Raw genomic sequence first — 27,019 nt, forward strand, 5'->3', positions numbered from 1 at the left:
GAGTCGCCAAATTACACATTTCAGGTTGTTCGTCCTAGTTTAATTTGTTTGCTAATCGAGCTGATTTCCTGGGGAGCGAGGTCAAGTAACCTTGGTAGACTGGCCTTCATTAATATCGCCTACTATGTAGTATTAATGAAAGTCACATCAGCCACATGGTGCGTCATGTTGATAAATTAACTGACTTCGGTCGAATGGTATGGTGAAAACTTAAAATAATACTTCCTGTCGTTTGTTTTCCATCGTTGACTGCGCTGAGCTAAAAGTATGATGCTAACCTCGTTGTAGACTGGTCAAACAAGAAATACACTCACAAACAGTCAATACTCATAGCAAATGCTTCCCATCGTGTACTGTTGCAGTTAAGTTAAGCCAAACCGTTTGGTGTAAACGGTAAATCAATTGAAAAGTGAAAAGGTAGAAACTTTCATGTTTGGGTTGCATCATCACAGTAACAAGTATTGAAAACTGTTTATTTGCTGAACCGTTTGCAACTTGCGTTCTACTGTTAACAATATTACAAGCAGGCAGAAGTACACCAAAGCAGTAAAAATCCACAACAAGTTAGACAAAGCAGTAAGTAGGGAACTTGACGAAATTTTACAAACATCACTTGATAACATTCACAACAGCACAAATTTTGGAGGTCATTGGTATTTGAAATGCTCAATTTGCTACGATTTGGTCAATATATGGAAATGCAGGAAACATTTCTTGAAATATCTGCATAGAAGTCCCACAATCAAGGTACACCAGGTTTTAAGTAGTGGTTCAAAAATAGATGTTGACAAAAATGTAGGCTTGTGTGACAATATTTACATGCAGTTTCACATAGTATCATTCACATCTAAAATATGGCATAAAATTAATTTTGCACCGTAGCTAAGTAAAAAATATACAGCTTAAAAACTTTTTAACGGGATTAAGTGATTACTAAGCACATGAAATTTAGTAGCGGGTGTGTAAAATTTATTATGATAATAATATGGTTGAGTAATTTTGCTAAGGTGACATAATAACTAACACGTTACTGGTCCTGGCCACGACATATTAGCACTGGAACTTTGGAGTGGTGGAGAACGTAATCGCTCACAGATCCAAGAACGGTTCTGCGGATAGCACCCATACCCCTTGTCCCCATCACAATCATATTGGCGTGGACCTTCTCAGCTTTCTTGCAAATAGCAACACCTGGTTTATCCTGCGTTGTTTCAATGTCGATACGATGCTTGATCTAGAAAATGTGCAAAAAATTTAGTTTTTATTTTAACCGTTTCTATACCACAGACAAGCATTTCAAGGAAAAAAGGCTATTGCTGCAAGTATTTATTACCTTTAAGAGGAGTTAGTAGCTAGCACTGATAATATAATCTGACAAGACCACTTCACCAAACAAACCATTTTGGTGTGTGGTAGATTAAGTTGAGTTACATACCATATGTACATATCGAGTGGTTACAAACAGTATATGTACATGTCATGTGATTACAAGTAGAAATACACCACGATTTGTGCTATGAAAATCAAACTGACAAATTCTCAGCTCAATGCTATAGTGGACTGAAAATTAATATTTCAAAACTTTACCTTGCTGATTTTGAGACATAGTAAATAAAATGTTATGTTATCAATGTGATAAACAGATGGGTTGATTGAAACAGTAATATAACGCAATGCTATCAGTATAGTTATTAGTATTGCACCCATGCATCTTTGCTACCTTGTATGATTTACACTTCATGGTGTAAGTATTTTCCAATTCATTTTTTTTCTTGTTGTGATCTGTCATGATGCGGCCAATTTCAGCTGCAGGAAAAGAAGCCCCTCCTAAAACAGAAGATACAGTTTAGGTTCTGGCTTAAATTACTTTTGTTATATTACATTAGGGTTGTATTGTGCTATTCAACCCTGCCGATTTATTATTTAAACAGTAAAAACTTCCGAGAACTAACACTGTTAAAAAGAACTAAAGGCAAATTCCTGCAGCTTAATCAAGCTGAAAATAATCAGTTGTTCAAATTTTAGCTGTTGATATTAGCTGATAATGCAGGGCCCATTAACCTCCAATCATCAGACAAGGTAATGAGTATCAGGCATCAATTGTTACTTTTGGCATGCAAGATTAAAAATTGCACCAACATGGCTGATGTAAGCAGAAACAGCACAGTACTATTTGTTGCCTATCTAAAGATGACACTGGCTTTGTAGTGATCTAATACATAGTTGAAATATAACACTGCGCTCAATACAAAGTAACTCTATTACCAAAACCAATCAGTAGTTGTAACAGCAAATTTTAACTGCAAAAACATTTTCCTACTAACCACAATATATTGTAAAGATTGTGTGAATGACAGATAGTGTGGTATGTACGAGTACATATGTATTGTGCAAACAATGGAACTGATGCATGTGGTAGTACAAAAAACAACACCAATACAATGGGCCAACAACAACAACAATTATCAGCATACCAATCCGAAAAGTGGATTCCGGGAAACTGTTTATGCAACCTACACAAGACAACAGCATAACAAGTACACAAATTGAAAAGTAAGGCTTGAAAATATAAGTTTTTGTATTTTGTAGCAGGATGTTAGAACAAGTTATGTTGGAATTGGTGCGAAATTCAGGTAAAAAGCGTTACGAAAACACGAAAATTATCAAACTGTAAAACATGTTTCAGTTTCCAAAAATTATATGTCAATGGAAAAACTTAACATCAAAAACTAATGCTTTTCATTGCAAATAATAATACTGCTGGATGTATTGAGTTTAAAACGCCTGAAGTACAGTGGGAAGAACAGAAGTACCTACTGCAAAAATGGTATTTCGATTTTCAAATTTCCAACAGAGTAAAAACCACCATCTTGTTTACATGAATAGCTTTATTCTCAAACAAGAATATCAAAAATGGTTTTATGCACATCTCGGTGAAGACCATTAGACCTTTCGAAGCGTTCAAACATGTATTCGACTGCTTTTTTCCAAACTGTTGTGCATTTTAGTTAGACAAATTTTCAGATCTTGCTTCAACTTTTAGCTATTCATACGAATTTGTTTTAGAAAAAAAAGTGCCAATGATACCCACAGGAAAGACTGCGTAATGTACCAGCAATGTGCTGTGCACTAAGACTACTTCCAAGAGGAAATAAAAATCAAAGAGTAAGACGAAAAAGACAGCACCCCAAAAAGTTGATATGTCCACCACTGATTCATTATATCTATCACGTAGTTCGCAAGTCAAACATAGTGAAACAAATCAAACACACTGAAACATGCATGTATATATACTTAAATTAGTCATAACATTTTACCGTATAACGATGAAGCAACTGTATTTACCAGTAGGTATAAACTGTGATCGGCTCTGGTGTTGGAATAGTTATATATACAGGTAGGTATTACTAATTACTATACATTTATGAGTTGTAAATTGTAACTTTACATTTTACAATTGAATGAGGAAACTGTATGTAGTATGTTCAATAGCTATCAGTTATTATTATTAGTTAATAGTTATTTGTTAATTAGGTGGAATAAAGTGAGTGTTTCACCAGAAGATTGCATTGTTTGGGTGTAGTCTAGGTAATAAATTTGGGTTAAATTGAGATTAGCAAACATGGCAGTGTTTCAGGTTAGTTTGCTACCACATAAAAGAAAAAAAGTTACAATGTACAATTTTTGTATACATAAACATACATAAATAAATATCTACATACCTGCAAAAAATACTGTTGGTAGGTCAGGTTGTTCAGCTTCATGACAAACATACACCTCATTTCCTTCCTTGTGAATATTTTTAAAATACCCTGAACAGAAAAGTTATGGTGAATAAATTTTGTTACACTAAGTTTTAAGAAAATCTCTCTTATAGTCTTTACATAAATCCTCTTAGTCTGTTAGGCCAAACACTGCTCGTGAGCTATATCAACCGAATTGAAAATTTTGCAATGTGCAGCTCATTTTGAAAGTTCGTCAAATTCCAGATTAACTCGATCAAAAATAAGACACATGCTGGCACACACATCACACAAAACATAATAAGGCCACACTAAGTTTTTTGGCACAAACACACAAATTTCAACTCCAGTACAGTGATAAACAAGAGCCTGACTCGTGTTGACACCAAAAGATAACAAATAAGCTCAATAGGGAAGTATGGCAATTTGCGACGCAAAATTGTACGTGTAAAGAAACATTTTTGTCAAGATGGCATACACTGCAACCTTAATTTTTTGTTTATTTATTAGAAGTCAGCGTAGTAGCAACCAACTTTTCCTAGTTTGTTTATTATAAATCAACTGGCATGAACATGTAATAGTTCGGCATGAACCGTAGTGGAAAGTGTGGCACCTGTTCGCACAAGATTCACCAAATATTTTACTTACATTTATTACATTCACACCAATTTATAATAAAGAAAAACTGGTTGTGTGAACGCCAATTTATAATAAATAAACAAAGAATTATGGTTTCAGTGCATGGCATCACCCAAAACTTGCATCTTTACACGCATGATTTCTAGTCGAAAACTGCTGTACCTTCTAGCCAGGGACGTCAGGGCTTGAACTTTTTTAAGTCTCATGCATGTAGTGTAAATCATTGTGTTAAAGTTATTGCTTTTGCATTCATAGTTTCTTGTTGCCCGTTTTTGCAGCATTAAATTTAATGCAATCGTTATAAATACGTGCTTCTATCTGATCATTAATATTTGAACAAAGCAGGTTTGTAAATATACCAGTATTAGCCTAGTATTCCTACTGCACTATTACCAGTATTTTTGGCACAGTTTCAGTAACTGGGGTTAGAATACAAATGCATCCTGTGGTTACACACTTCTGCACGAGACCCAATTAATATTTAAACAAATTAAGTTTGTCCCAAAATACAAGTATTATCTTATTTTTACACCATTTAATTGCTTAGCCTAAAAATTATTTAAGCTTTGGGTAAACCAAGCAAACATTTCTTAATTATTTGTAAATCAATACAGCATTAGCAAGCTAAGCTATGTAGGCTGTCGCGGAAGTGCAGTAGGACTAGGCCTATATTGAGAATGTCACCTACAGTCAAAGGCTTTCTCCGCAATATCGCTAGGATCAACAGCAATCAAGACCTTCATGCTTTAAGTTAGTTGTAGGGATAACACGATCTGTAGGCGAGAATGGAAAATTCCGATTAAAGTTTGGGAGCTCTTCAGGAACAAATCCACAACTTCAAACATAAAATTACTTAGATCTGATCAAAAATAATATTGAACCTATTGAACTACGCCTCTGCTTACCAAACCACTCAGGCGTATAATTTAAAAATCTTATAAAATTCTGTTTTTTCGTAAAATAAATAGCAGAAAGGGAAACTTGAGAGCAAAACAGTAATTACTTCGAAAAACGTTATTGTAAAAGTTACACAAAAATATTGCATTAAAATTATCGGGAACGTAGCGATTTCTCGATTAACCAAATGTCGAAAGTTCAAGGGAACTATTAGAGTCGTAACCTGGGGGAGCAAGTGTCTGTCCCCGAGCATAGCCATATGAATGCGCCAAATGAGGTCAGAATTAATTATTCATATTACCTACAACATGGCAATGGAATATGATTTTTTAAGACACTGTAGTAGTGGTTTTCAGATGCCCATAATATAATATTGTAAAATTAAAAGTTCTTTATGATATTATTAGTATTTGTTTTTTATTTCGGTTCACTTCGTTCGTAGTTGATTCGCTAAGACCGCCAGGCTGCGCAATGGTTCAAGCTAGTCATGGTGATTGCAATTCATAAGACATCTTATAAGCAGTAGTATTACTTATGTTCTTGGTTATTCGTAATATTGAGAAAGTGTACAGCACCTATAATACAAAACTTTTCTTGTGAGCTATTTTTGTTGTAATATTAAAGCCTTTCGGCCGACAAAAGGTTAGAGTATTCTAACCCCACGCAACAATGGAGTCAAATAATTCAACAAGTAAATTACATTAAGAAACCTTCATAAGTCAAAAGCTGTTCTTCAAAGTAATACAATCGAGAAATTCATTTGTACCGGCTGCACTGCAATAGCTAGAATAAGACTTTAAGAAGACGCTAATACTCAGGCTTCAGGGCGGTTTGTTGTGTACTTGTGTGCAGGGACCTCGTTTCAGAGGGGATGGAGAAATAGCCTATGTTCTCTCAACTTTTGAACAATTATCATAGTTTATCGCAGTTGGAAATGTAACTGCCAACGCATATAACACCAAGTTTGTCCCCTTTTATTTATAATATAATAATAATTATAAAATAATAATTATAATATATAATTATAATATTTTTCTTATTTTATCGCGTAACCGCTTTACAAACCAAGAGTAATTTTGACCTAATATTAGCACAAAACGGCGTTTGCAGACTGTGACTTGACTTGTGTTACCACCATCGAAATTTGTTTTCATCACTGGCTAAAATGTGATACAAGCTATGTTGATGCAAACCTGATTCTTTAACTGATTATCATCGTCATAATCAAATGCCATACGCTGTATCGATGCGTTGGCAACCAGTCGATACCAAAGTCGCTTTAGGTAAATCTATGAAGCTGTTTTTAGGTTTAGTGCCAGTCGCATTTTTAGAATGTTTTCTGAGTTTATCCCAGAGAGTTCTTTATGTACTCCTCGTATCGACATATTTTACAATCGTTGCAAGATCTTTCTACTTTTCCTTTCGGCTTGATGTGGCCGAAGAAATATACAACTCTAAGTCTCAGATGTTTCGTGATTGTTGTTCTTAACAACTAAACGTTTGATGTCCGTGTATTGCCATTAGGCTACAGCTTTTTGAATACGGATTCCAGCCGTCTGTTCCCAACACAATAAGAAGCGTAAATGTTTGTCATTTATGATGTTCAAGCTTTGAATTAAGTCGAAGAGCATCTCATGCAGTTCTCCGGAAAATGGATTGACGAATCCAATAAACTGTATCGGATTCATCTTCATCTATCTAAATATTTAAATTTTTTGAATAAAGCATGTATCTCATAGAGCAAATTTTGCACTTGCTTCACCTGTTCCTCATATAAGTAAACAGGACAACAATGATCCCAGGCTCTTCATTCAAGCCAAACAGCTCCTGGCCCAAGTTTGGATGAACCACTTTTCAAGCCTGCATGTACATTATCACTTCAAAGGATTAGCTTTGAAAGACAGCATAGGCTTATATACTAGCTACCTCAAATTTAAACAGGTTGTGAGACGTCATGTGCTGTAGAACTTGCAAATAATTTCAAAAATAAAAGACGTCTTCGCCTACTTCATAAGTCCATGTCAAAAATTCAATTTGCTCTACCGCTTTACATGTTGTAAAAATCGCAATGAAAAGATTATTTTTTGGAGCTGAATATTGCTGTTGCATACGTAATATATTGAATGCATACAGCATTCTGTACGAAAGTGGCGTTTTATTCAAAGAGAGTAAATCTGGAGGTCAAAAAATGGTGCCGATGTAACTATACTGTAATTGCCAATAAATATCGACATAGGCAAACTTGAATGTTACTAAAACATAGAAACTTTTCCGGGAAGTGTAGCTTACTATTACAAGCGAATTGTCGTTAACTTAATGGGCGGTATCGTTACGGGTTAGTTTACTGCAATAGGAAATCTAGAGGAAGTAATAACTAATAGCAGCACATGCAGTTTGCATGTATGATGGGAAGCATTTAAGACTGTTTTTCTATTTTGCTACAATGTAGTCAACAGTTTTGTTCAATGTTTCTTAGATAAATTGTTTGTGTTGAGAAGATCGATTTCCAATTCATGCGTCAGCAACCTCGTAACCGATATGAAGTTTGCTTTGAAACATTCGATCAACTGAAAAACCTCGGAAATTGCATGTGAACAGCATTTAATTATTGTTATTAATATTTTACTATAATATAACTTATTGCATGTTGCATGTGAGTTTACGTGAGCTGTTTGTGTTTCAGTGTTTGTGAATGTATAGTTTTAAGCAGCATCCAAATACACAGTATACCACGCACCAAAACATAATTCGTAGCCACATGGGTAAAACAAAATCAATTTTTAACAAAAGTCGAGAATATACCAGTTGTTCCTAAAGGCTTTTTACAAAGACTGCAATAAACGCTTGCTTATAGGTTGCTTGTATCAACAGACAATAATGACAATAATAAATTGCTGGTTGCTGGTTGCTGGTTGCTGGTTGCTGGTTGCTGGTTTATAAAACGACTGTCATTAAAAGGACTTCATAGCAGCACAGTATTCCATCGCAGAGACGTTATTACTTCCTTAACATTTGCTTTTTGACTTCGAAAACTCAAAAGCCGAATTGAAATTGAGAGACGGACATTCAAATGCGATTCTAACATTAGAAGTTTACAATACAAAGCAAAAGTAGTAAGGTTTAGTGCAGCATAGGCTTTCTAAATAGCTACGAGTACAATATTCTTCTCTCCATGGATTGATCGTGACCGAGACAAATGCCTCTGTTTGTTTGTGGTGTTTTTTCTGTGGGGCAGGGCAGTTCTTGTAGGGCGGGCAATGTTAACCACGTTAAGTTTTGTTTTCAACTGAGAAAGTTTGCAATGTTTTAACAAAAGGAAGCTGATTTTTTGTAGGAAATGGCACTTGGAATGAAATTCCTTAAGTGGACACTTTTTATGTTAGTCGCGTTAACTTCTGTGGGAATTTTGTTTGCTTGGCAAAATGGGACGTATTTATACAACAAGCAGCCAACAAGACATGAGTCTACAGGTAAGTTTACATATATGCGTGTTGAAAGAGGAAAATGTTTAAAACATAAGCCCATAGGCTACACTGCTTTACTTAAACTTTTCAGATCAAAAGCATGTATAGTTGTAGACTTGTTTAGCAGAAAATAAACAGATTCGAAAACGGGTGTTTTATTAAAACTGGATTTCTGTTAAATTGTGAAACAGTTTACTGTAAATACACTGCCGGGTGGACTGGAACATGTTAGCTTATATTTTTTGTAACTTTACTTCCACACCACAATAAACGTTATGTACCATTAGAAATTTTGTCTGTGAATGATTTCGGGGGTAATTGTTTGTTTGTTTGGTTAAGTGCACAATCATTCCATGTCCTACATCATTCCGTTTTCCATTTTTCCCTGACTACCGTGACTCACATTATTTCACATTTCGCATTCACATTTTCTCGTGACTCAAGTCATGCTTCCTAAATGACTCGATTGATTGACTCGCCTTGACTCGATTTGATTCGACAAATGACGATTTGACGATTTGATTAGATTCCAATCTAAATTTAGGTAAGAAACTCGTACGTTTGTCTAAAAAATTACACTTCTCTGAAAAGAGTATCAGCCAGACTAATTTTGAGACAATCGCTACGCGTGTGTGACGTCAGAAATGTTTTTTAAGTTAAAACTTAAAAGCGTTGATCGACCTGACCCTTGTCGTGAGTTCAATTCAAGCCAGAAAAAAGGCTTGGTTACAACAACCTTGACGTTACAAACTGCATAATAAGTAGAGCTTATAGCAGGTTGGTAGTTTAGCTTTCGGAAAATTAGACTAATTGGTGACCATTTTACCACGGCAAAGGCGCTCACAGCGTGTATACGAGCAGTACACACGTGAGTACCATTTTTTATTTCCAAAGTACAATTGCTTTAAACTTCGACATGGATTTAATGCCCCACTAAAGCGAAACGTTTTAATATCTTAACATAACATGTAGTGTAGTGTACTAAAGTGGTAGTGGGTACCAATTTTTTAAGTACTCCGCCGACGCCTTTGCAAGGTACTGTTTTCATTTCCGGAAGAGCTTCATATCATTACAATTTATTGTGAGCGAGCTTCGAAAAGAACAACTGCTTCCAACTCTTAAAATCTAAACATCATCGGGTTCCAACGTAGGCTGTAAGTCAACAAGCCTGTTGTAGCATGCTTTTCGGTATAATATTTTGGTTTTAGTTTGCATATTCCTTTAGATATCGGAACAGATGATGTCAGGCCATTTGCTTCAGCCTATATTGGTACGTCATATCCGTTAATGACCGAAGTTAAAAATGACACCCTGGTTATCTACAACCGCGTCTCCAAGTGTGCTAGCACCACTATGACATGGACATTGAAGATGATGCAATTGATAAATCACTTCCACGTTTCAACGGAAAGCATGCCGTTGATTCAAATGGAATTTAATAAGCAGGAGCGGGTAAAATATTTTGAAAGTTACTATTTTACCGCAAGCAGGTCACACAGCTTGTTTTTAAAGATAGGTTACAGCTACACGGTTACGTTATAGAAGTGCAAAAGGTTGATTTTAGCTATTTAGGGTTCAACTGAAATTAGGTTTATATAAAATGGAAGATTTTGGTTGCTATTCGTTATGAAACTGTGAAATATAGCTTCGAAGTTCGAACGTAAGCTATATGACTTTTGCCGGTGCACTATCAATAGCTTTGCCAAATAATTTTGCTGTACATTGAAATTAAGTAAAGTTAATAACAAATTTATATTATTACAAGACGTTATCTTGTCCAGAAAAATATTCAGAATTTGCTATTCAGAAAGAATTTGCGGAAAGAATCTTGTCTCTTCCCCGGGATACTGTATTTGTACGTCATTTTTATTTCGTAAATTTTTCAGAGTAAGTAACCTTTATTAACATTTAAATGGAGATCAGATTTTCTGTAGACTTTATTGTTAAAAAAAGTTTAAACGTTCTAGATTTGGTCTTCGCAATCCCATTTATATCAACATAATAAGGAATCCGGTTGATAGGTTTATATCTCGTTATTATTACGCAAGATATGGCTTCAAAAAAACAGAGAAAAGCAACGTACTATGGCCAAAATGGCCCATCTCTTTGAAAAGAATGAATACGGTAGGTGGCTACTCATATCATTTCCTTCAAGTACAGTATAGGAGTTTTAGAATTTTAGTATATATGTTGTTGATAGGTAACAGGATGGATGTAACAACCCAATTACAATGCTTAAATTGTTTCTAATGACCTTATAAAAGTTAAGTGCAGAGTCGTAATTAATTGAGTCAAAGGCTTGACAGAGTCCGACTCGAGTTTCTTTTTTCAAAGGATTCAGTTGAGTCAACAGTAAACATATTTAAAATGACTTGATTTGACTCGAGTCAGTTTTATTGAATTCAGCGCAGCGACACAAAGTAACCTTTCGTTGTGTCGTATTCTGCGTTTTATATAGCCTTGTTTCAGGTGTGAGTTGACTCGAATTGATTTGAACCTTAATTAGCCTACCAAATGACTAAAACCGGCTCGGATCACTTTTGTCCTAAAAATACGACCTAAATCGAGTTAAATGACTCAAATTTGATAATTTAGTTATGACTCTGGTTAATAATAACAAAAAAATGCTAAGCTATTGTTTTTTTCATTAACAGAGTGCTAATACTTTTTACATCATCGCTATTGTAATTCAGTAGCATTGACAACCGTATACTGTTCATTTCACTAGACTTTGGAAGAGTGTGTATTGACCAATGTGACCAAATGCTTTGAAGTTGAACTTTATAAACCAATGATGATGTTTTTCTGTGGAGATCATTTCAACCCAAAATGCGGGTAATGTTTGTAATCGTAAGTTTCAGCACCAAACGTTCAAAGACAAAAATGATATCTTTTATTTCAGTTATAGAGAGAAAACAAGATTTGCATTTAACCTTCTCTACATTTGCAGCACTTTGAGTCGTTTTGCTGTAGAACGATCTATTGAAAATATTCAAAAACACTACCTTGTTGTGGGTTTAGTAGAAGATTTTCCTAACACTTTTAAAGTTTTTGAAAAGCTGCTCCCCAGGTTTGCGGGTTGCTATGTATAGCAAGTTTGTAGGCTAATATTGTGTAAATTAGGAATTGTCAAATTTCCGCAAAAAAATTTAAAAAAGTTTTATTGTATAACTGCCTACAACACTGAAGAATGTTGTCATGGTAGCCTAATGAAATAATTTCCCATTTTTTCAACAGATACTTTGAAGGTTCTTGGAAAAAGTTTCAAATTTCTCCAGGTGAGTTGCAAAAGCTGCATCTATCCCAATTTAAAATAATATTGTAGCCTATAGGCTACCTTAGTACATTGGTAATTTCTATAAAACGAAACTTCGCCCAATGTTGTACGAATGTGAACAGCAATCTGAATTTATTTCCAGAGAAAAATCTTTCAAAATCTTCCAATCGCAAAGAACCTTCCGAAAATGTGAAAAAAGTTCTCAAAATAGCTTTAAAAACAGAAATAGAATTTTATGAATTTGTGAAAAAAAGATTTTATGAACAACTGAACAGACTACGAGAACTAAAGATGATAAATGATGACAACGACAGCACAACAACATGACATTTACATTAGTGTAGTTAATAAATGATAACTGTACGACGACACCAAAGTAAGAAAGATAATTTTGTGCGGCCGTGAAAAGCCATTGGAACACTTTATTACCTCAAGACTCTAATAGGCTACTCCTCAATCAATCCTTACTTAATATTATTAAAGATTTGGGCAAGAAGTGTTTTTAGTGATACAAAGCCAATATACGATTTGGAAATGAATTTGAATTAACATTTTTTTCTGGAGATTAGACCTATATAGCCATTTCTAAATAACAATTAAGCATGCTACGTTATAGCGCAGTTATAATAACATGTTTGCCTTTGCCATAAGTTAGTTTGAGAGCTTTTTAGATGAAGTTTGAGTTTATAAGCAGAGCTTGTCGCTTAGTAACGGAACATTGCAACAGCATTGCTGCATTTGTAAAACTTCACCAGATTTTAAGCTACAAGATAGGAGCGTCATTTGTTTAGTTGTCGTTGATAACTTCCTCGTGTAAAAAAGCATAATGTTGCATTGCTGTTTTTTATTGGCTAATAAACGTCACGCTTATAAAATAAACTTGCATTATAGGCTAACACTTTTCCAAATACCATTTTCATGAATGATATATTATGACATACATAGGTGAATGACAACAAGTAGCTTTCTTACAACCCGGAAGCACATTTATGGTTAAGTCGTGGAGATAGGCTACTATAAAACCATATGATACTAAAACATGGAACACGCTTATCGTCGCTTTGTTTCTTTATTTTATTTTGCTTCTCCTGTCACGCATGAATAAGCAGTATATTCGTAGCACCTGTGGGACAGGAAAAGGTATTAGCGGAATGTGGTAAACTAGTGCGGAAATTCTTTTTGCTGAACAGAAGAGCATGCAAACATGGAAATATTGACGGAAATGTTAGGCTGGGCTAAACTGGCAAGTGTTGGTTATATGTAGAAACCACATTTTAAGATAGTCTAGGACTCTAGGCCTAGACCATCGTTTAATTTATTTATCTTTGTAGTTCGAAACATGAAAAAAACTATTTTACATTGGTACTACCTACAATATGCTACAGGTTTACTTTTAAGAGATATGGCGGAGAGTTTGACTGAACTGTATGAAGATCTGTACTCTGATCTGATCTCTGAACTGTATGATAAAAGGTTAATAGAAGAGTTATTACAACATGATTTCGAAAATAAATTAAACAATGTTTTGAGTGTAGAAAAACAATTGCTAAGAAATATATGCGTACTTGCGAAAGAATATTCCCTCTCAAAATTTGGAAAAGAAACTTTGCAAAATAGTCGGAGAGTTTTGACTAAACAAGCAATGCAGAAATTGCAATAAAAAGTATGCTTGTTTTTATGGTCAAGCAAATTTATATTTTTGTAATGATTCTCCAATTAATAACGCATATCCACAAATGTCATTGGATATTGTTCACCAATATCATAAACAAAAACGTAGAAGATAAGTTAATACCACAACTTGTGGTCTACAAGTAGGCAAATTAGACCTCTATGTGAATGAAATTATAGAATATTTGTTTGGATATGGCATCCCTAAAATTGTCAAAAATTCATGGCATGTCGTAGTTTGGCTTCGCACTTGCAGAGTAACAAACCACGTGGCAATTTAATCAAAATGTTGGAGTACAAACAAAATAGTTTGAAATATCCATTTGAAAAATTTTTATATTTTTTTGAGTTTGTTTATTTGCACTGTTCAAAAGAGTCTTTTCGGGCAGTAAAAGATATTGACTTTGATTTATCGTTTTCTCTTGTTACCTCATCTTGCCAGACAGTCTTATTGAGAAATTTTTACTGTATGACCTGAACCTATTTATACGTTTGTTGTCTTATACCAAAATATTGTTTGAAAAATTGTTTCGACATGTCAACAAGCAGTCACCTGGTTTTTATGGTGACTTATTAAAACACATATAACCTTGCATTGTAAACAATTATATGTAACTTATTTGTAGTTGTACCGATAACGTAATTAAAAACTATGTAAACGATGTGTGGTGTTTCCTACTGGGTATATTGATTTGTAGCGGCCTGGGTGGTATTTTTAATACCATTACATCATTTCTTGCAAAATTGTTTTCTAGTTATTGATTGAAGTTTATGAAATTGCTTTTTGATCAACACTTCAACAGGTTGTTTTCCAGCATCTGTGCTGATAAGTTTTTATTGGATATGCCCGCTTCTTAGCGCTAACACTGATTTATATCATAATTATTTATCTTTGTCTCAAAGTGTCAGCTTCGTATATATATAGCTATATATATCTCACATTGTCAAAACATTGTTTCGTTCGCTGCACCTGCTACGACTTGCTGCGTTTTTCATGTCGAACATTTTAACTCCCATCACTTTCACGTTTTATAAGCTCGCACTTCTTCCAACGAGCAGAGAGAGAGAGAGAGAGAGAGAGAGAGAGAGAGAGAGAGAGAGAGAAAGAGAGTTTGCTTAGTTAATCACCGAAATCAACAGATGAGTTGTCTAAGCTTGGTCCAAGCTAGCCATGGTGATTGCAACTCATAAGACATCTTATAAGCAGTAGTATTACTTGTGTTCTTGATTATTCGTAACATTGAGAAAGCGTACAGCACCTATAATAAAAACCTTTTCTTGTGAGCTAACTCTGTTGTAATAATAAAACCATTCGGCAGACAAAAGGTTAGAGTATTCTAACCGCAAGCAACAATATAGTCAGATAAATAATTAAAGTAAATAAATTAAGGTAAATTACGTTGAGATACCCTCACAAGTCAAAATAGTTTTTCAAATATACTATATGGCCTACTATATGTTTAACAAAATGAATTGTTGTTATATTTTTGCCAAGTAGCGGTACCATTGCCGACGGTATTTTCAATGTACCGAACACCCACCTCTGAATATTACACACAGATAAATATAGAGATTCCAAATAGGTTTATTATAGTAATACATCCCGAGTCATGTAAAAAATAGATAATTAATATGGTGAAGTTTTATAATACCTCTATGAGTTAAGTAAATTTGTAGGCAAATTCAGCTGTCGAGATTTTTCAACCAATCACACCACAGTTCGCTTTTGTTGGGAACAAAACTTCCGGATTTTTGTCTTCTGATCAGAAAGTTGGCTTTGCCAAGTCTTGTGCGCTTACCTTTTATGTACTTACCAGGCTTATAGGTTAGCTAGAAAATGGGAAATATAATGATTCGGTTTTTATAATGTTATTTTTACCCTTAGATTGTCATGTGAAGTTAAAGTGGGTCTCTTGTACTTTTGCTCTCCGACTTAAATGTAACTTTCTATAAGGCCTGAATGTTATAGAGTTATGAAGTAGGCTAATATAAAAATGGTATGACGTAATAATTCCTCAATACTCGATCCTGATATGGGAGTGCAAAAGTAAGGGAGACCCATTTAAAGGAGGTGATAGAAAAAAGCTGTGATGTAACAGTTCCTCAAGAGTAAAGCAAAGTAGACCAAACAAATCTGCTGATTCGAATAGCGCCACAGCCTTAGCAAGCGCGGTTAATCTAGTAAAAATGATAACATAAACCAAATGTCAACTCTTTGCAAATTAGCTCGACCATTAAAGCTTTACTTTGTAATACATTTTCACCAAAACGAAGTTGTTTGTAGAACAAACTGAAAAATAACACTTTGATTTGCACAAAATAAAATCTAAATTGTTATTTTTCTTTTGGTGCTAAGCAATGCAGTCGCATTGCTTGCATTGCTTGCATTGCTTGCATTGCTTGCATTGCTTGCATTGCTTGCATTGCTTGCATTGCTTGCATTGCTTGCATTGCTTGCATTGCTTGCATTGCTTGCAGTGGCCTAAACCGACCTTAGACTTGACTCATACACCATTGTAAGAAGCTGTCTCTTATTCTTGTTTGATGCATTTTGGATTGGGATTGATTCCTTGGTTTTAGTAGATATTTTTTTAGAACAAATTTGCACTAAGGCGATAGGATCTTTGAGTAAATCATTTTTTTTGTCATGCCAGACTAGAATACGAAGGTTTGTATATATGTAGGCTGTTAGCCTGTTGCGTTGTCTCTGATTAGTCTATGAAATATTGGTATATCCCTTTGTTTGCGAAAAATGCAAAGTACGTTGGCAATAATACATGCACCACGTCTGCCAATATTGCAAATAATTGGGAGAATTAAATGGCGTTTTCAAAAGGTGCTAAATAGGAGTGTTTTATATGTATTTTTGCTTTAAAGGTTTATTTAAAAAACAAAGGTTTGAAAAAGGAGGTGTCAGTCGTATAAAAATCTATTTGGACATATTATATTAACGTACACCGTGCACCTGCATTTTAACGCCACTTATTATTTTGTCACTAGTTTCATTGAACTGTATTGTTTTATCAGTTTTGCAACTGCTGTGTTGATAACCATATATGGTCTGCACTATTGATTCTGTCTTTTTTTTCTCATATATATTTATAGTCTTTATTTGTTCTGTTATATGATTATTCTGAAGAGGGACCATGTTACTCCAAAATTATTCAAAATTTTTTCCGGCAATTATGATATATGACCTACGAGCCTTTTCTGCATAAGGTGTGTTGCTAGCAATTACTTAGAATTTAGAGTTATAATTGATTGAATTGAAAATACATCAGGAGTAATGTCACAATGTGAACATCAAGATTGCTGGAGTATCGAGTCAATTGGAGAATGGTGGAGATGTGTTATATGTTTTATGGAATATATCCAAAATGATGGTCAGTGAAGAAAATGATCCCTATCACGTTTATATTTAATAGACGCTTTACATTATCATGCACAAATATTAAGCCATGTTACCTTGATAGTTCTTTTTTTTGGCAAGGTGAACCACTCATCTATCGGGAAAATATTATGAAGCAGTTTCTTACTGGCTTAAAGTTTGATTCAAACCAGTATTTTCATGTGCTTGAACAAGATGATGAGCTTTCGTGTCATGTTGTATCGTCCTTGGTCAACTTCTTCTGCAAACAAAATGATATAACGTTACAATCAATTTTATCTGAAGGTGAGGATACAATCAAATGTTGATCACAACATGATTTCCTTCTTTAATATTAATAATTTCAAGTCAAGTGGAGCATAGGCCTTAGTGTGACTAAAAAAGAACTTTTGGCTTGCTTGTGTTTATGTCATTACTCATTACCATGATAAAGTAGATAATTGATTCAAGTTTTCTTATCTTGAACTTGATAGAAGTATCTATACAGATTTCATGGTTTTATTAAGGTTGTTTGTTGCTCGCGCAAAGATTCGGTGCCCCAGTAGTTGAGTCTGTTGCTAAAACCATGGTGCAATTTTGCCTTGAAAATGCAAGTCGTCGAATGTATTATTCTTTATACTCATTACTCCTTGAGCTTATTCATCACATTCCTGCTTTAACTCAGAGTTGTTTACAAAAAGGTTGCTTTTCAATTTAATATGTATTATAATGCAATACTGTTATACATTTATTAGATTTGCGTACACTTTTAATGTATGAAGACAGCATGTAGCGAGTTCTTTTATACTGATTTTTCTTCTTTTTAGCAGTCTTCATGGAACACATTATCAAAGGAATAAGTTTTCCTGATGATCAACTTCGCATTTTGGTGATTGAGCTTACATTTAACTTTGTTAGCTGCTGGACAAGCTCACATGACAGTCTAACACCTTTCAGAGGTCTTACAAACGAGCTCCTTAATTTAATGTCAAAATCTGACACACAGCAGGTGTGGTGTTTACTAAGAAAACACAGTGTCAAGTATCTCTTTAGTATAGTGCAAATTATGAAATTTATTAGTGTTTCTTTATGTTTTCCTTATCTTTACATTTCCATTGGTTATTGCTTAACATCCATAGGTTCTAACTGGTACCATGCATGTATTGGGCATCTGTGCTGGATCTCCTGATTTTCTCTCATTCATAAATTTTACAACAAATCAACCTGATGCTGAAGAAGATAAAGCTATTAATTGTACTTCTATTTAATTCTAATAATTTGTCATAGACTTGTGTTTTTTCAAATGCAGCTCGCTGATGTTTGTATTTAACCTTTTTGGTTTCTTATACTAATATTTTTATTTGCCATAATTTTGTTTAGGTTGGCAAAAAATGTTTACTTGTATCAAGCGCATATTTTTACTGAGGAAAGATACTTTAAGTCTTAATGTCATTAACTGTCTGCAAGGCATTCTGAATCATACTGAATTGATCCAGCCATTTTTGGATGCAGATTTGGCTGAATTAATGTATGATTCTTTGAAGTCTACCACAAATGATGGACTCATATTGTGAGTTGTTATGAAGAGTTGATGCAGTGGTTACCTAACTTCTAAAGTTCTAGTTAACTTCTATTTTTGCTGTTATAGGTCTGCATTTGAATGTTTAATTCTTTTGTCTCAAAGCGAGGAATTTTTCACAAGTTGCCATGCAATGTACGGTAAGAAGTTTAAGACAAAATAGGTAATGACCTGCTTCTATGCAAGCGGATTTCTAGTAAAGTTCTAAAAAAACTGCAATTTCAGAATTCAGGAATTAATTTATTATTTACTTTTTATTTCTGGCAATATATATAATTCAAGAACAATTCTGTTCAGGTATAACATCCGTCTGTAAGAGCATCTTGATAATCTTGCCATTGGATGACCCATTGATAATTTGCAAAGGGTAATCATTAATTTACACTAAAATTTAAAACCAAAATGGTATAAATGCTGGTATGGTAATACTACTTGATCTTAAACTGTTTTACAAATATCTCTGATTAAATGAAGTCAATAAGGTAATGCAACATAAACTTTACATGGTTTATATTTTTAACTTAGATACGATGTTCTGAAAATCCTTTTAGTCCGGTAAGAAATTCTTATTGAAATTCATAAAGATGCTTTTGAGTGTTATAAAACAAACGGAAAAAATTAATAATTTGAACTCCTCATAAATTTTAGAATGCTACAAAACTAATTTGTTGTCTTATGAAATCGTTGTTTATCTCCACAAGTACACTACAAATACATGTGTTTCAGTCAACCTGAGCAAATTCCATTACTTGGAAGCACAAGTACATTTGACCAAATCTTACAAGTTATCACTGATGGCATTACAAGTAAACATGCTTCAGTTCTGGACCACGTGATGGCAACTACATACAGTGTAATGCGGTCAGTTATCGTCATATTAATTAGGCAATAATTATTTCGTCGAATAGCGTAACAGCGTAATGCATTGAATTTCTTACCCAATTTGTTAAAACGATTTTGAGTAAATTAAACGGTTTTTTGTCACAAGGTAATGCCGAAAGTGTAGAAATTTTGATGTTGCCTATGTAATCCTGTCTGCTGCCCACTCTGTCCCATTCACAGTCCAGAAATATGTTATGGCATTTACAGTACACGATAAAAATATGTAAACACTGTTGAGTGAACGTTACTGTTATTCTGAAACTTTCAGCCACTTACCTCATCCAATTCCATGTAAAGACTTAGTGTCTATTTTACATGCGATGGAGTTGACCCTTCCACAACACTTTAACGCCATGGTGAGTCGTTTTCACTTTTCATCAGTTTGGATTTTCAGGATGAATTTGTTAAAATTATAAGCTATTTACTGGTGATTGGAAAGTGCTTTAGGAGGTATTTCAGGACTCCTGCTCCCTATGTTTATAGATATATGCAAGTGGAAATGAGAATTTGGTTGAAAACATGCAGTTTGATGAGGAAGGAGTGTTTTCGTATTTATTTATGTTTATACAGGAATCATTCAGGTAAAGTGCAGCAATGCGTACAGTAGTTTAGTGTGATGATATTATTAAAAGAGTATCATCATAATGAAATTCTTACAGGATGTTGTAAGAAACTAAAACAGAAAAGCCTGCAATTTTAAAGATGAAGTTATACTTAAATGTGTTGCAAAAATAATCATATCAAACAATTAATAAAATTATACAGCATATTTTGTACCAGTTGCAAACGTACTCATAGCAACAGAACAGTTTAAGCGTTCTTATATAATAAATAAAAAGTCTTCTATTTACATTAAATACTTCAAGGATCATGTGAAAGTATTGTGTGAATTTTTCTTATAGAGCGGTTATGGGAGAAAAGCAAAATAACCAAGGAACTGATCCTCAACAAGAAGATTTCACTAGTATTTTAGTAAATTCATTGCTTGTGCAATGGATTCCATTAGTAAAGGTAAAAATTTTTCTTTTTTCAAAGCTTCTCAATTAGCATGAGCTTTTGTGGTCTTGGAATATTGAGTCTAATATCTGTTACCCATTATGTAAACAAATTCTATTACGTTATTCAGTCTTACACTGGTGCATTATGCTGTCTACCTCTCATGGAAAATTTGTTTCTGTGCCTTACAAGTGCTTTGCAAATTCTTAATGATGCAGATTATAATTTGTGGAAAAAAATAGGTAAAACATTCATTTATGTTGATTTATTAACAGTTGTTAAAGCTGTAACTATGTTGCCTTTTACCGTTCATGTAATCTTTTAGTTGCTGAAGATCTCATTGAAATTGCCTTAAAAGTCAACAACAAACAACAGCAAATTGAAGGGTACGGTAATTGCATTGTTGTTTTTTATATTATTGTCTTGTCTTGTTAAAACAAAAATATATTTTTAAATAAGACAGTGTTTAAGTTTTGTTGTCTTTGAGCATCATTTTTTATTATTAATGTTTTATAGTACATTTGAAATTTGTCATTAGCAAAAAATTCTATAAAAGTGTAGCTGTTGTCCAACGTAAGAGAATCTTTGTCTAAAATTCTTCAAGGTGTGCAAGAAGTAGTAGCACACACAGTTTTCTTTTGGAAACAAGTCTTCAGTTCTTACAACAGTTTGATTTCTGTGATGAAAGAAATTTTTTAAAGTCTGGATTTTACAATTTAAAAGGTTGAGTACTTTGACTTATCTATCACATTTCCTTAGATTGTGGTTTTAAAGAATATTTGTTGCTTTACTTTCATCCCTTTAACATTAAACACCATGCTGTTATCAGTAACAAATGCAACAGTGTATATTGTTAGGTGCACCAAATGAATTATCTCACTATTTGAGTGAAAAAGCAATGACATCAGATGGAAAAGTTGATCAAAACTTGTTGCACATACAATGCACAGTCTTTACTGTATTTGCTATTATAATTTGGGAAGAAAAATGGTATTGCTACATTAACATAACAAACTGTTACCATTAAAAAAGTTTTGTTTTAGTAAGTAGAACAACACTTGTTGAATATGATAGTGGTTTACGTGCTTTTTTTCAGTTTTGTTTCTCTGGATGAATTGTCGGCAGCTTTGACGCGATTTACTTTGCTACATCCTGACCTTTCACATTTTCCCAAATTCTCCCTGAAGTTTCTGCTGTTGCTTTTATCCGTAATATTATTTCTTTGCAATTGTTTAATTTATCAAATTTAATTTTTTGTTGTTCGAATCTTGCAATTTACATCGTATTTTCAGTCTATGTTAAGTTTGTAACTGTATGTTTCAGGTTTGCCAACTGGAATCATTGAATCCAAGTTAGTGTAATGTGTTTAATATCGTATTCGCTACTGTTTGTTGTCCTTGTTGTGGGTAGACATCGTTCCGGTGTGTACATCATTTATAAGTTATCTCATTCAGTCTAGCCAGGAGAATGTTCTCATATTTTACAGCGTTTCCAACAACTTTAATTACTTTTCTTGTCAACGAAGACAGCTTCTATATGTCCCACCCATCATTCATTTCAACAGCTTTGCAATGTCCTGAAAATGTCGTCAATGCAAAGATAAAACTGAACATGGTAAATCTATTAAGATCTTCATTTTTCTGCAAATGCACTTAGGGTTAACAATACTTGATAGCATCTATAACATTAATAATAATTATATCATTTCTTTCAATGAATATCTGTTGTCCAACTTATCTAAAATTTCATCCATGTTTCTAAAAATACATTTGACATGAAATATGAGGTTGCAGTTAACCAAACTGAAGCTCCGTTTTAAAGTGTTTTTGTATGTCAGATTACAAGATGGATTTCATTGATTGACATAAAAGATTTTGCTTATCATCCTGGTTCACAACTTCTAGTTGGACTCATTCTCCTAAATCGTGCTGTGGCCGATGTGATACTCGTGAGCAAAGCTTCATGACATTATTTCCAGCATAAAATATACTAAATCTATCGAATCTTCTGAGTACTCCAAAGCCAGAAGTAAAGGTTGATAAAGTTTTTGTATTCTTAGGAGGGTCTTGCAACTAATTCCAGCCAGTGTGAATCACACAAACTAATACTCTTGGTCACTGGAGCTGTCAATGAATCTGCTGAATATTCTGACGAAAATAATGAAAAAGATTCAGACTTTTACAGTTTGGTTTGCAAACGACTTCCTGATATTATCAATTTAGAATGGAGTCACATCACGCAAGGTACAAATCTAAAATAATGTATCACAAACAGTCAGTTTTTAAGGAGTTATGAAATGCTTGAAAGTAGCATAAAATCTTTGTTTCTTCTTTTGTTTTCATGGTGGAGTTACTTGAAGATTTTATAATGTTGGTTTGCCCTACCTAGACTACCCCTTTTTAAAATGCCATAAAAATCACATATTTCAAACTCAATGTCATTCCCAGAATTTTTGTCCTAAAAATTCTCATTTTGGTTACTTTCATAGCAATTTCTTACTACAATGCCACCTGGAACTTCGACAAACGTCAACTGTTAGTTAGCTAAGCTAAATATCAACATCAACCCTATCGCCCTTTGATTGTTCTAACAAGGTTTTTAAATGCTCTCATTAGAGTCACATAGATCTTACAGAACCATCGGGTTCTTAGGCTTTGTTGTTTAATGGTTTCATTTGCATGCTCGATTTGGTAGTTGGATCCGTTCAAGTTTGTTGATTTTGTCGCAGTGAATTTACGACATTGTAAAATTACGTTTAAAAGATAATGTATAGAATATAGATAGAGTTACGATAATATTAACATTAATTTCCTTGTCGTTTTCTGATATATTTAGTTCCGGTGTCACACGCTATGTCATTGATTGCACTTCTCCGTGTTATTGTGAGCAAACAGTCGAGAGAGGACGGTAGCTTTCTACATCATCGATTTTTGCGTCAAGGTATCTGAACAATTTTAAGTGCTAAATATTGTATTAAACTATTCAGGTTTATTTTCGATTGGAATTTTCAAACTAACCTAACTTACTAAAACTGACTTGGCTTTAACTCTTTAATGTTGGGTTTCATAACGTTAAAAGACAAGCTATTTCTTGAGGAAATGCATCTCGTGTGGTAATAACCATTTACACTTTCACTTTCAGTGCTAACATTGGTTACAAGTGCGGTGGATTCAACTAGTGATGCGAAAGATGACGCCATAATAGCATCATGTATCGACGTTATCAACGATATTTTGAGTTTAAGAACGAAACCTAGCGTCCAGTCTTCAGGTTTGCGAGTATCGCCAGGTAGAGCTAATAGGCCATAACGGTCAAACAGTGTTTACCTTAACGATGATGTGTAACTTATCTAGAACTTTCAATTGTGTTATCAAACGCCAAGTTTCTAAAATGTCTTGAAAAACTTCTTGGACTACAACTAGCGATCGAGTCTGAATCCAAGCTGCTACAGTTGTTTGCATTATTGGTTAGATTTGAGCACCAATGTAAAGAAAATGTAAGCTATTCAAAATGTTGGATTTTTTCTCTCCACCCTGTAGTCCGATCACGTGCACGTTGTTTTTTATGCCGCATTGGTTGATTAATTCAAAATTAATAAGGAAAAAAATTTTTCTTGAAGGCTTCTGCAAGCATCACCTTCAAAGCGGAGAAGTTGTTGAGTTACGTTAGCTTTGGAAACCACCAGAGAATACAAAGTAATTTCGACTTCATTAATAATTATAACTGTAGGATAACGTTAATTACTATCTCTTAGTACACCCGATGAAGCAAGCTTGTACTTGCGAAAGCTCGTGTTGGAGAATTAAAAATTTTAAATAAAATTTAATCCTATAGAGTGCCACCATAATTATGTTCTGTTTTAATATTTTGCTATATACTGGGCTAACGCAGTTCAGCGACGATCAGTTAATTGTTATATAATAACTTTAGCTTCAGCCAAACATCCAAAAACAGTATAAATTGTTGAATTACTGCGAAAACTTGTCAACTTTACCTTCGTTAACACAAGCTTTTGCTAACACCAAGTAATTTATTACTTTCATCATCAGTTTCGAGTTAACGCGCTTCCACTGAGGGTAGATTTGTTGTAGGAGGCGTATTTATGAGAAATTAAAGGGAAAATAGCTTATTCATGGGTTTTTTAAAGATTTTGTCAACTCTGCTTAGTTTCCACTCTCCAATTGTGGACTTCATTGTTGCAATCCGAATTTCAATCTTCCCTCCTCCATTTGAAGCCCCTACCAGCGTCCGTAGGGCAATTGTTATGTCGTGATGACGTCATACTGGCACCTCTTAATCGAAAAGCGTTCAACGGCCTTTTCATGTTCGTTTTAAATTGCTCAGCAAAGGTGGGTAGACGTGGTGATATTTCTTAAAGTATAATTTCGCTGATGATTATGGGTTAGTTAACTGGGATAGGTTTGCCCGGTCTAAAAAAGAAACACAGAAAGCTCTACTTGACCTGGATAACCTACTTAACAAGTAACATAAAAACTGAATTTTTTCTGAAAATAATACAGACCACGAACTAAGTAAAGTTATTGATTGCCAGTTAGCCAAAAGGCTAGACTGCAATGGGCCTTGAGTGACGAACGCTGAGCATTATTTCTAAGAATTTAAAGTGTAGGCTAATTAGCCCACATTGCTTATTCAATATGCGAGAGTTTAATGATAATTTTTCATACTTTTATATGTAACTACCTCAGTGTTACCCTGGGATAAAAGAGGCCTCGCTCTCATGCGTCATCGCGATGTTGGATTTTGCGCGTCGGGTCCAAAGCGAGGTTCTCTTCGATATGACGTCATCCCCTTGGTTATCATTCAGCCTCGGTTTCAACGAAGACGAAAATCCGGAGGTGACTAGATTGGCCCGCATTGTGAAAGGGAAAATGGAAGAGGTCCCTTAACAAGGGAGGAAAGGGAAAAAAGCAGAACCTTAAAACCTAATATTCTCGAACAACCTTAATTTTTCTCTTCAACATTATCATCAACATATCATCATTCAACATTTCATCATAAAAATGTTTTTATTTTTTGTTTTTAGCTTACCTATCTTCGTGACTACTAATTCAATTAATTATTACCAAAAAAATTGTCTTCGGCGGTATTTCTTCGCAAAAAGCTTAACTTAACCACGATATAGTTATTAACATTTTGAATAGGAACGTCTACCAGCTGTAAGCAAAGTAATACAAAAGAAAAGGTCGCATTTTAAAGGTAATAGCTGGGAATGTACAAGTATATCGTTACTGAGTGCAAAATGAAGGCACCAGCCAAACGAAAAATTCTGCTCGAGGGTGTTGCTTCTTTTACTTTGCAATTCACGTGTGTTACGACTGTTGCCTTTTTATCGAATTCGATGGTTAGAATTAGCATGAGTCTTAAACGTAGATCTATTTGAAATTTTTCAATTAAAGATACACCGCCGTGCACAGTCGTAAGATTAAAATATATAAGTCTGTGGTATTTAGTGACGGGATGTTGCGGGCTATTGACGCAAAAACCTTGCCTAAAGCATCTCAACTTACTTAACAATCAACCCAAAAAATACCGGCGCATTGTTTAAAAGATGTGTGTGACTTAGCAATTTAAACCCTGCAATTCGCCGCCAATTAGAAAGTGCAGGGAATAAACTAAATGGTAGCTTGGCAGACTTTCGAGATTTATAACGACGTGAGAAACGTGTTGTTAATTTCGCCAGTCGCTTCTTGCTCTGTCAAGGGAAACCGTAGATTGCGTTTTTGGAAATAATCTAGAATAGATAACATGCAGTTTAGGGGTGTGTTTGACATTCTTAGACTTGACCTGAAGGACCTGACCTGTTTTGATTGCTTTTAGTCGTAAGTGGAACGCATCGAACGATATTTAGGTTAGGTCCAAACTTGATAAACTGTGTGATTTCATTATCAAAAGATAACATAAGTCGTCCCCATTTTAATTAAAATGTAGCCAATGCTTTGTGCAATAAATAGAAAATAGAGGTTATAACAAACTCGACCAAGTGTTAAGTTTTGGCTAGTTGCAGAAGTGTAAATTTTGAGAAACCTTTAAAGAAATTTAAGAGAAAGTTTCGGATCCTCAAAACAGCTTAAAAACGCATGCCAGGATTAAAGCATCGAATTCTAGAAGTAAAAAACGGATAAGTTAAATAGCTCAAACCAAACTAACAGCTTTTCGTTTTCATACAGATTGACTCTTCCATATATATTTCAGCCTGCATACATGCGTACAGTTGTGCACTTGACCCTAAAAGAACGTCCGTTAGGGTATTTTTTTTCTAGCTCAGTTTAATTAAAAATATTCACACCCAGAGAGGCCATAAACAATTCGGATAACTGGTATATTTATTACTTTAATTATTAAGAAATAAAAAGTATTTCTACGTTTATTCTGTTAATTATCATCTAATAATTCACTACGTAATTAACATTCACCAACCATACATCTTTCATATGTTTATGTAAGATTGTCAGTACAACATGCTTTTGTTATTATTCGGCCAAT

General features: G+C 34.2%; 3 protein-coding genes across 12 annotated transcripts; 2 read left to right on the forward strand and 1 right to left on the reverse strand.

The window, feature by feature from the left end:
• Positions 1-457: 457 nt before the first annotated feature.
• Positions 458-5,252, reverse strand: LOC143452637 (universal stress protein YxiE-like). 2 transcript variants are annotated; one of them, XM_076953681.1, is made up of 5 exons: positions 5,071-5,252; positions 3,723-3,812; positions 1,721-1,827; positions 1,025-1,234; positions 458-847 (listed from the first exon to the last, which is right to left on the reverse strand). In XM_076953681.1, exons 1-4 carry the CDS (start codon positions 5,123-5,125, stop codon positions 1,028-1,030), a joined length of 459 nt encoding a protein of 152 aa, XP_076809796.1. In that variant the 5' UTR covers positions 5,126-5,252; the 3' UTR covers positions 458-847; positions 1,025-1,027. The 2 variants fall into 2 exon arrangements, with proteins under 2 accessions (XP_076809796.1, XP_076809794.1); XM_076953679.1 differs by having other exon boundaries at positions 458-1,234; positions 5,071-5,251.
• A 3,365-nt stretch (positions 5,253-8,617) lies between these two features.
• LOC143452273 (uronyl 2-sulfotransferase-like) lies at positions 8,618-12,905 on the forward strand. 2 transcript variants are annotated; one of them, XM_076953175.1, is made up of 8 exons: positions 8,618-8,749; positions 9,969-10,195; positions 10,525-10,598; positions 10,711-10,867; positions 11,472-11,578; positions 11,694-11,813; positions 11,981-12,021; positions 12,163-12,905. In XM_076953175.1, the coding sequence occupies exons 1-8, from the start codon at positions 8,629-8,631 to the stop codon at positions 12,345-12,347; spliced, it is 1,032 nt and encodes a 343-aa protein (XP_076809290.1). In that variant the 5' UTR covers positions 8,618-8,628; the 3' UTR covers positions 12,348-12,905. The 2 variants fall into 2 exon arrangements, with proteins under 2 accessions (XP_076809290.1, XP_076809289.1); XM_076953174.1 differs by having other exon boundaries at positions 10,551-10,630.
• Positions 12,906-16,912: 4,007 nt separating this feature from the next.
• On the forward strand, positions 16,913-26,891 carry LOC143451665 (meiosis inhibitor protein 1-like). 8 transcript variants are annotated; one of them, XM_076952372.1, is made up of 28 exons: positions 16,913-17,074; positions 17,182-17,364; positions 17,586-17,759; positions 17,886-18,067; positions 18,198-18,312; positions 18,439-18,628; positions 18,707-18,777; positions 18,935-19,004; positions 19,163-19,192; positions 19,364-19,498; positions 19,788-19,875; positions 20,003-20,100; positions 20,422-20,530; positions 20,646-20,757; positions 20,841-20,901; positions 21,120-21,238; positions 21,373-21,505; positions 21,612-21,723; positions 21,839-21,866; positions 22,002-22,129; positions 22,353-22,463; positions 22,575-22,758; positions 23,351-23,455; positions 23,657-23,785; positions 23,869-24,011; positions 24,135-24,210; positions 24,683-24,864; positions 25,222-26,891. In XM_076952372.1, the coding sequence occupies exons 1-28, from the start codon at positions 16,978-16,980 to the stop codon at positions 25,420-25,422; spliced, it is 3,366 nt and encodes a 1,121-aa protein (XP_076808487.1). In that variant the 5' UTR covers positions 16,913-16,977; the 3' UTR covers positions 25,423-26,891. The 8 variants fall into 8 exon arrangements, with proteins under 8 accessions (XP_076808487.1, XP_076808489.1, XP_076808488.1 ...); XM_076952374.1 differs by having other exon boundaries at positions 18,571-18,628; XM_076952373.1 differs by having other exon boundaries at positions 17,889-18,067.
• The last annotated feature ends 128 nt before the right edge of the window (positions 26,892-27,019 follow it).

This window comes from Clavelina lepadiformis, chromosome 4 (assembly GCF_947623445.1).
Source record: "Clavelina lepadiformis chromosome 4, kaClaLepa1.1, whole genome shotgun sequence".
Lineage (NCBI taxonomy): Eukaryota > Metazoa > Chordata > Ascidiacea > Aplousobranchia > Clavelinidae > Clavelina > Clavelina lepadiformis.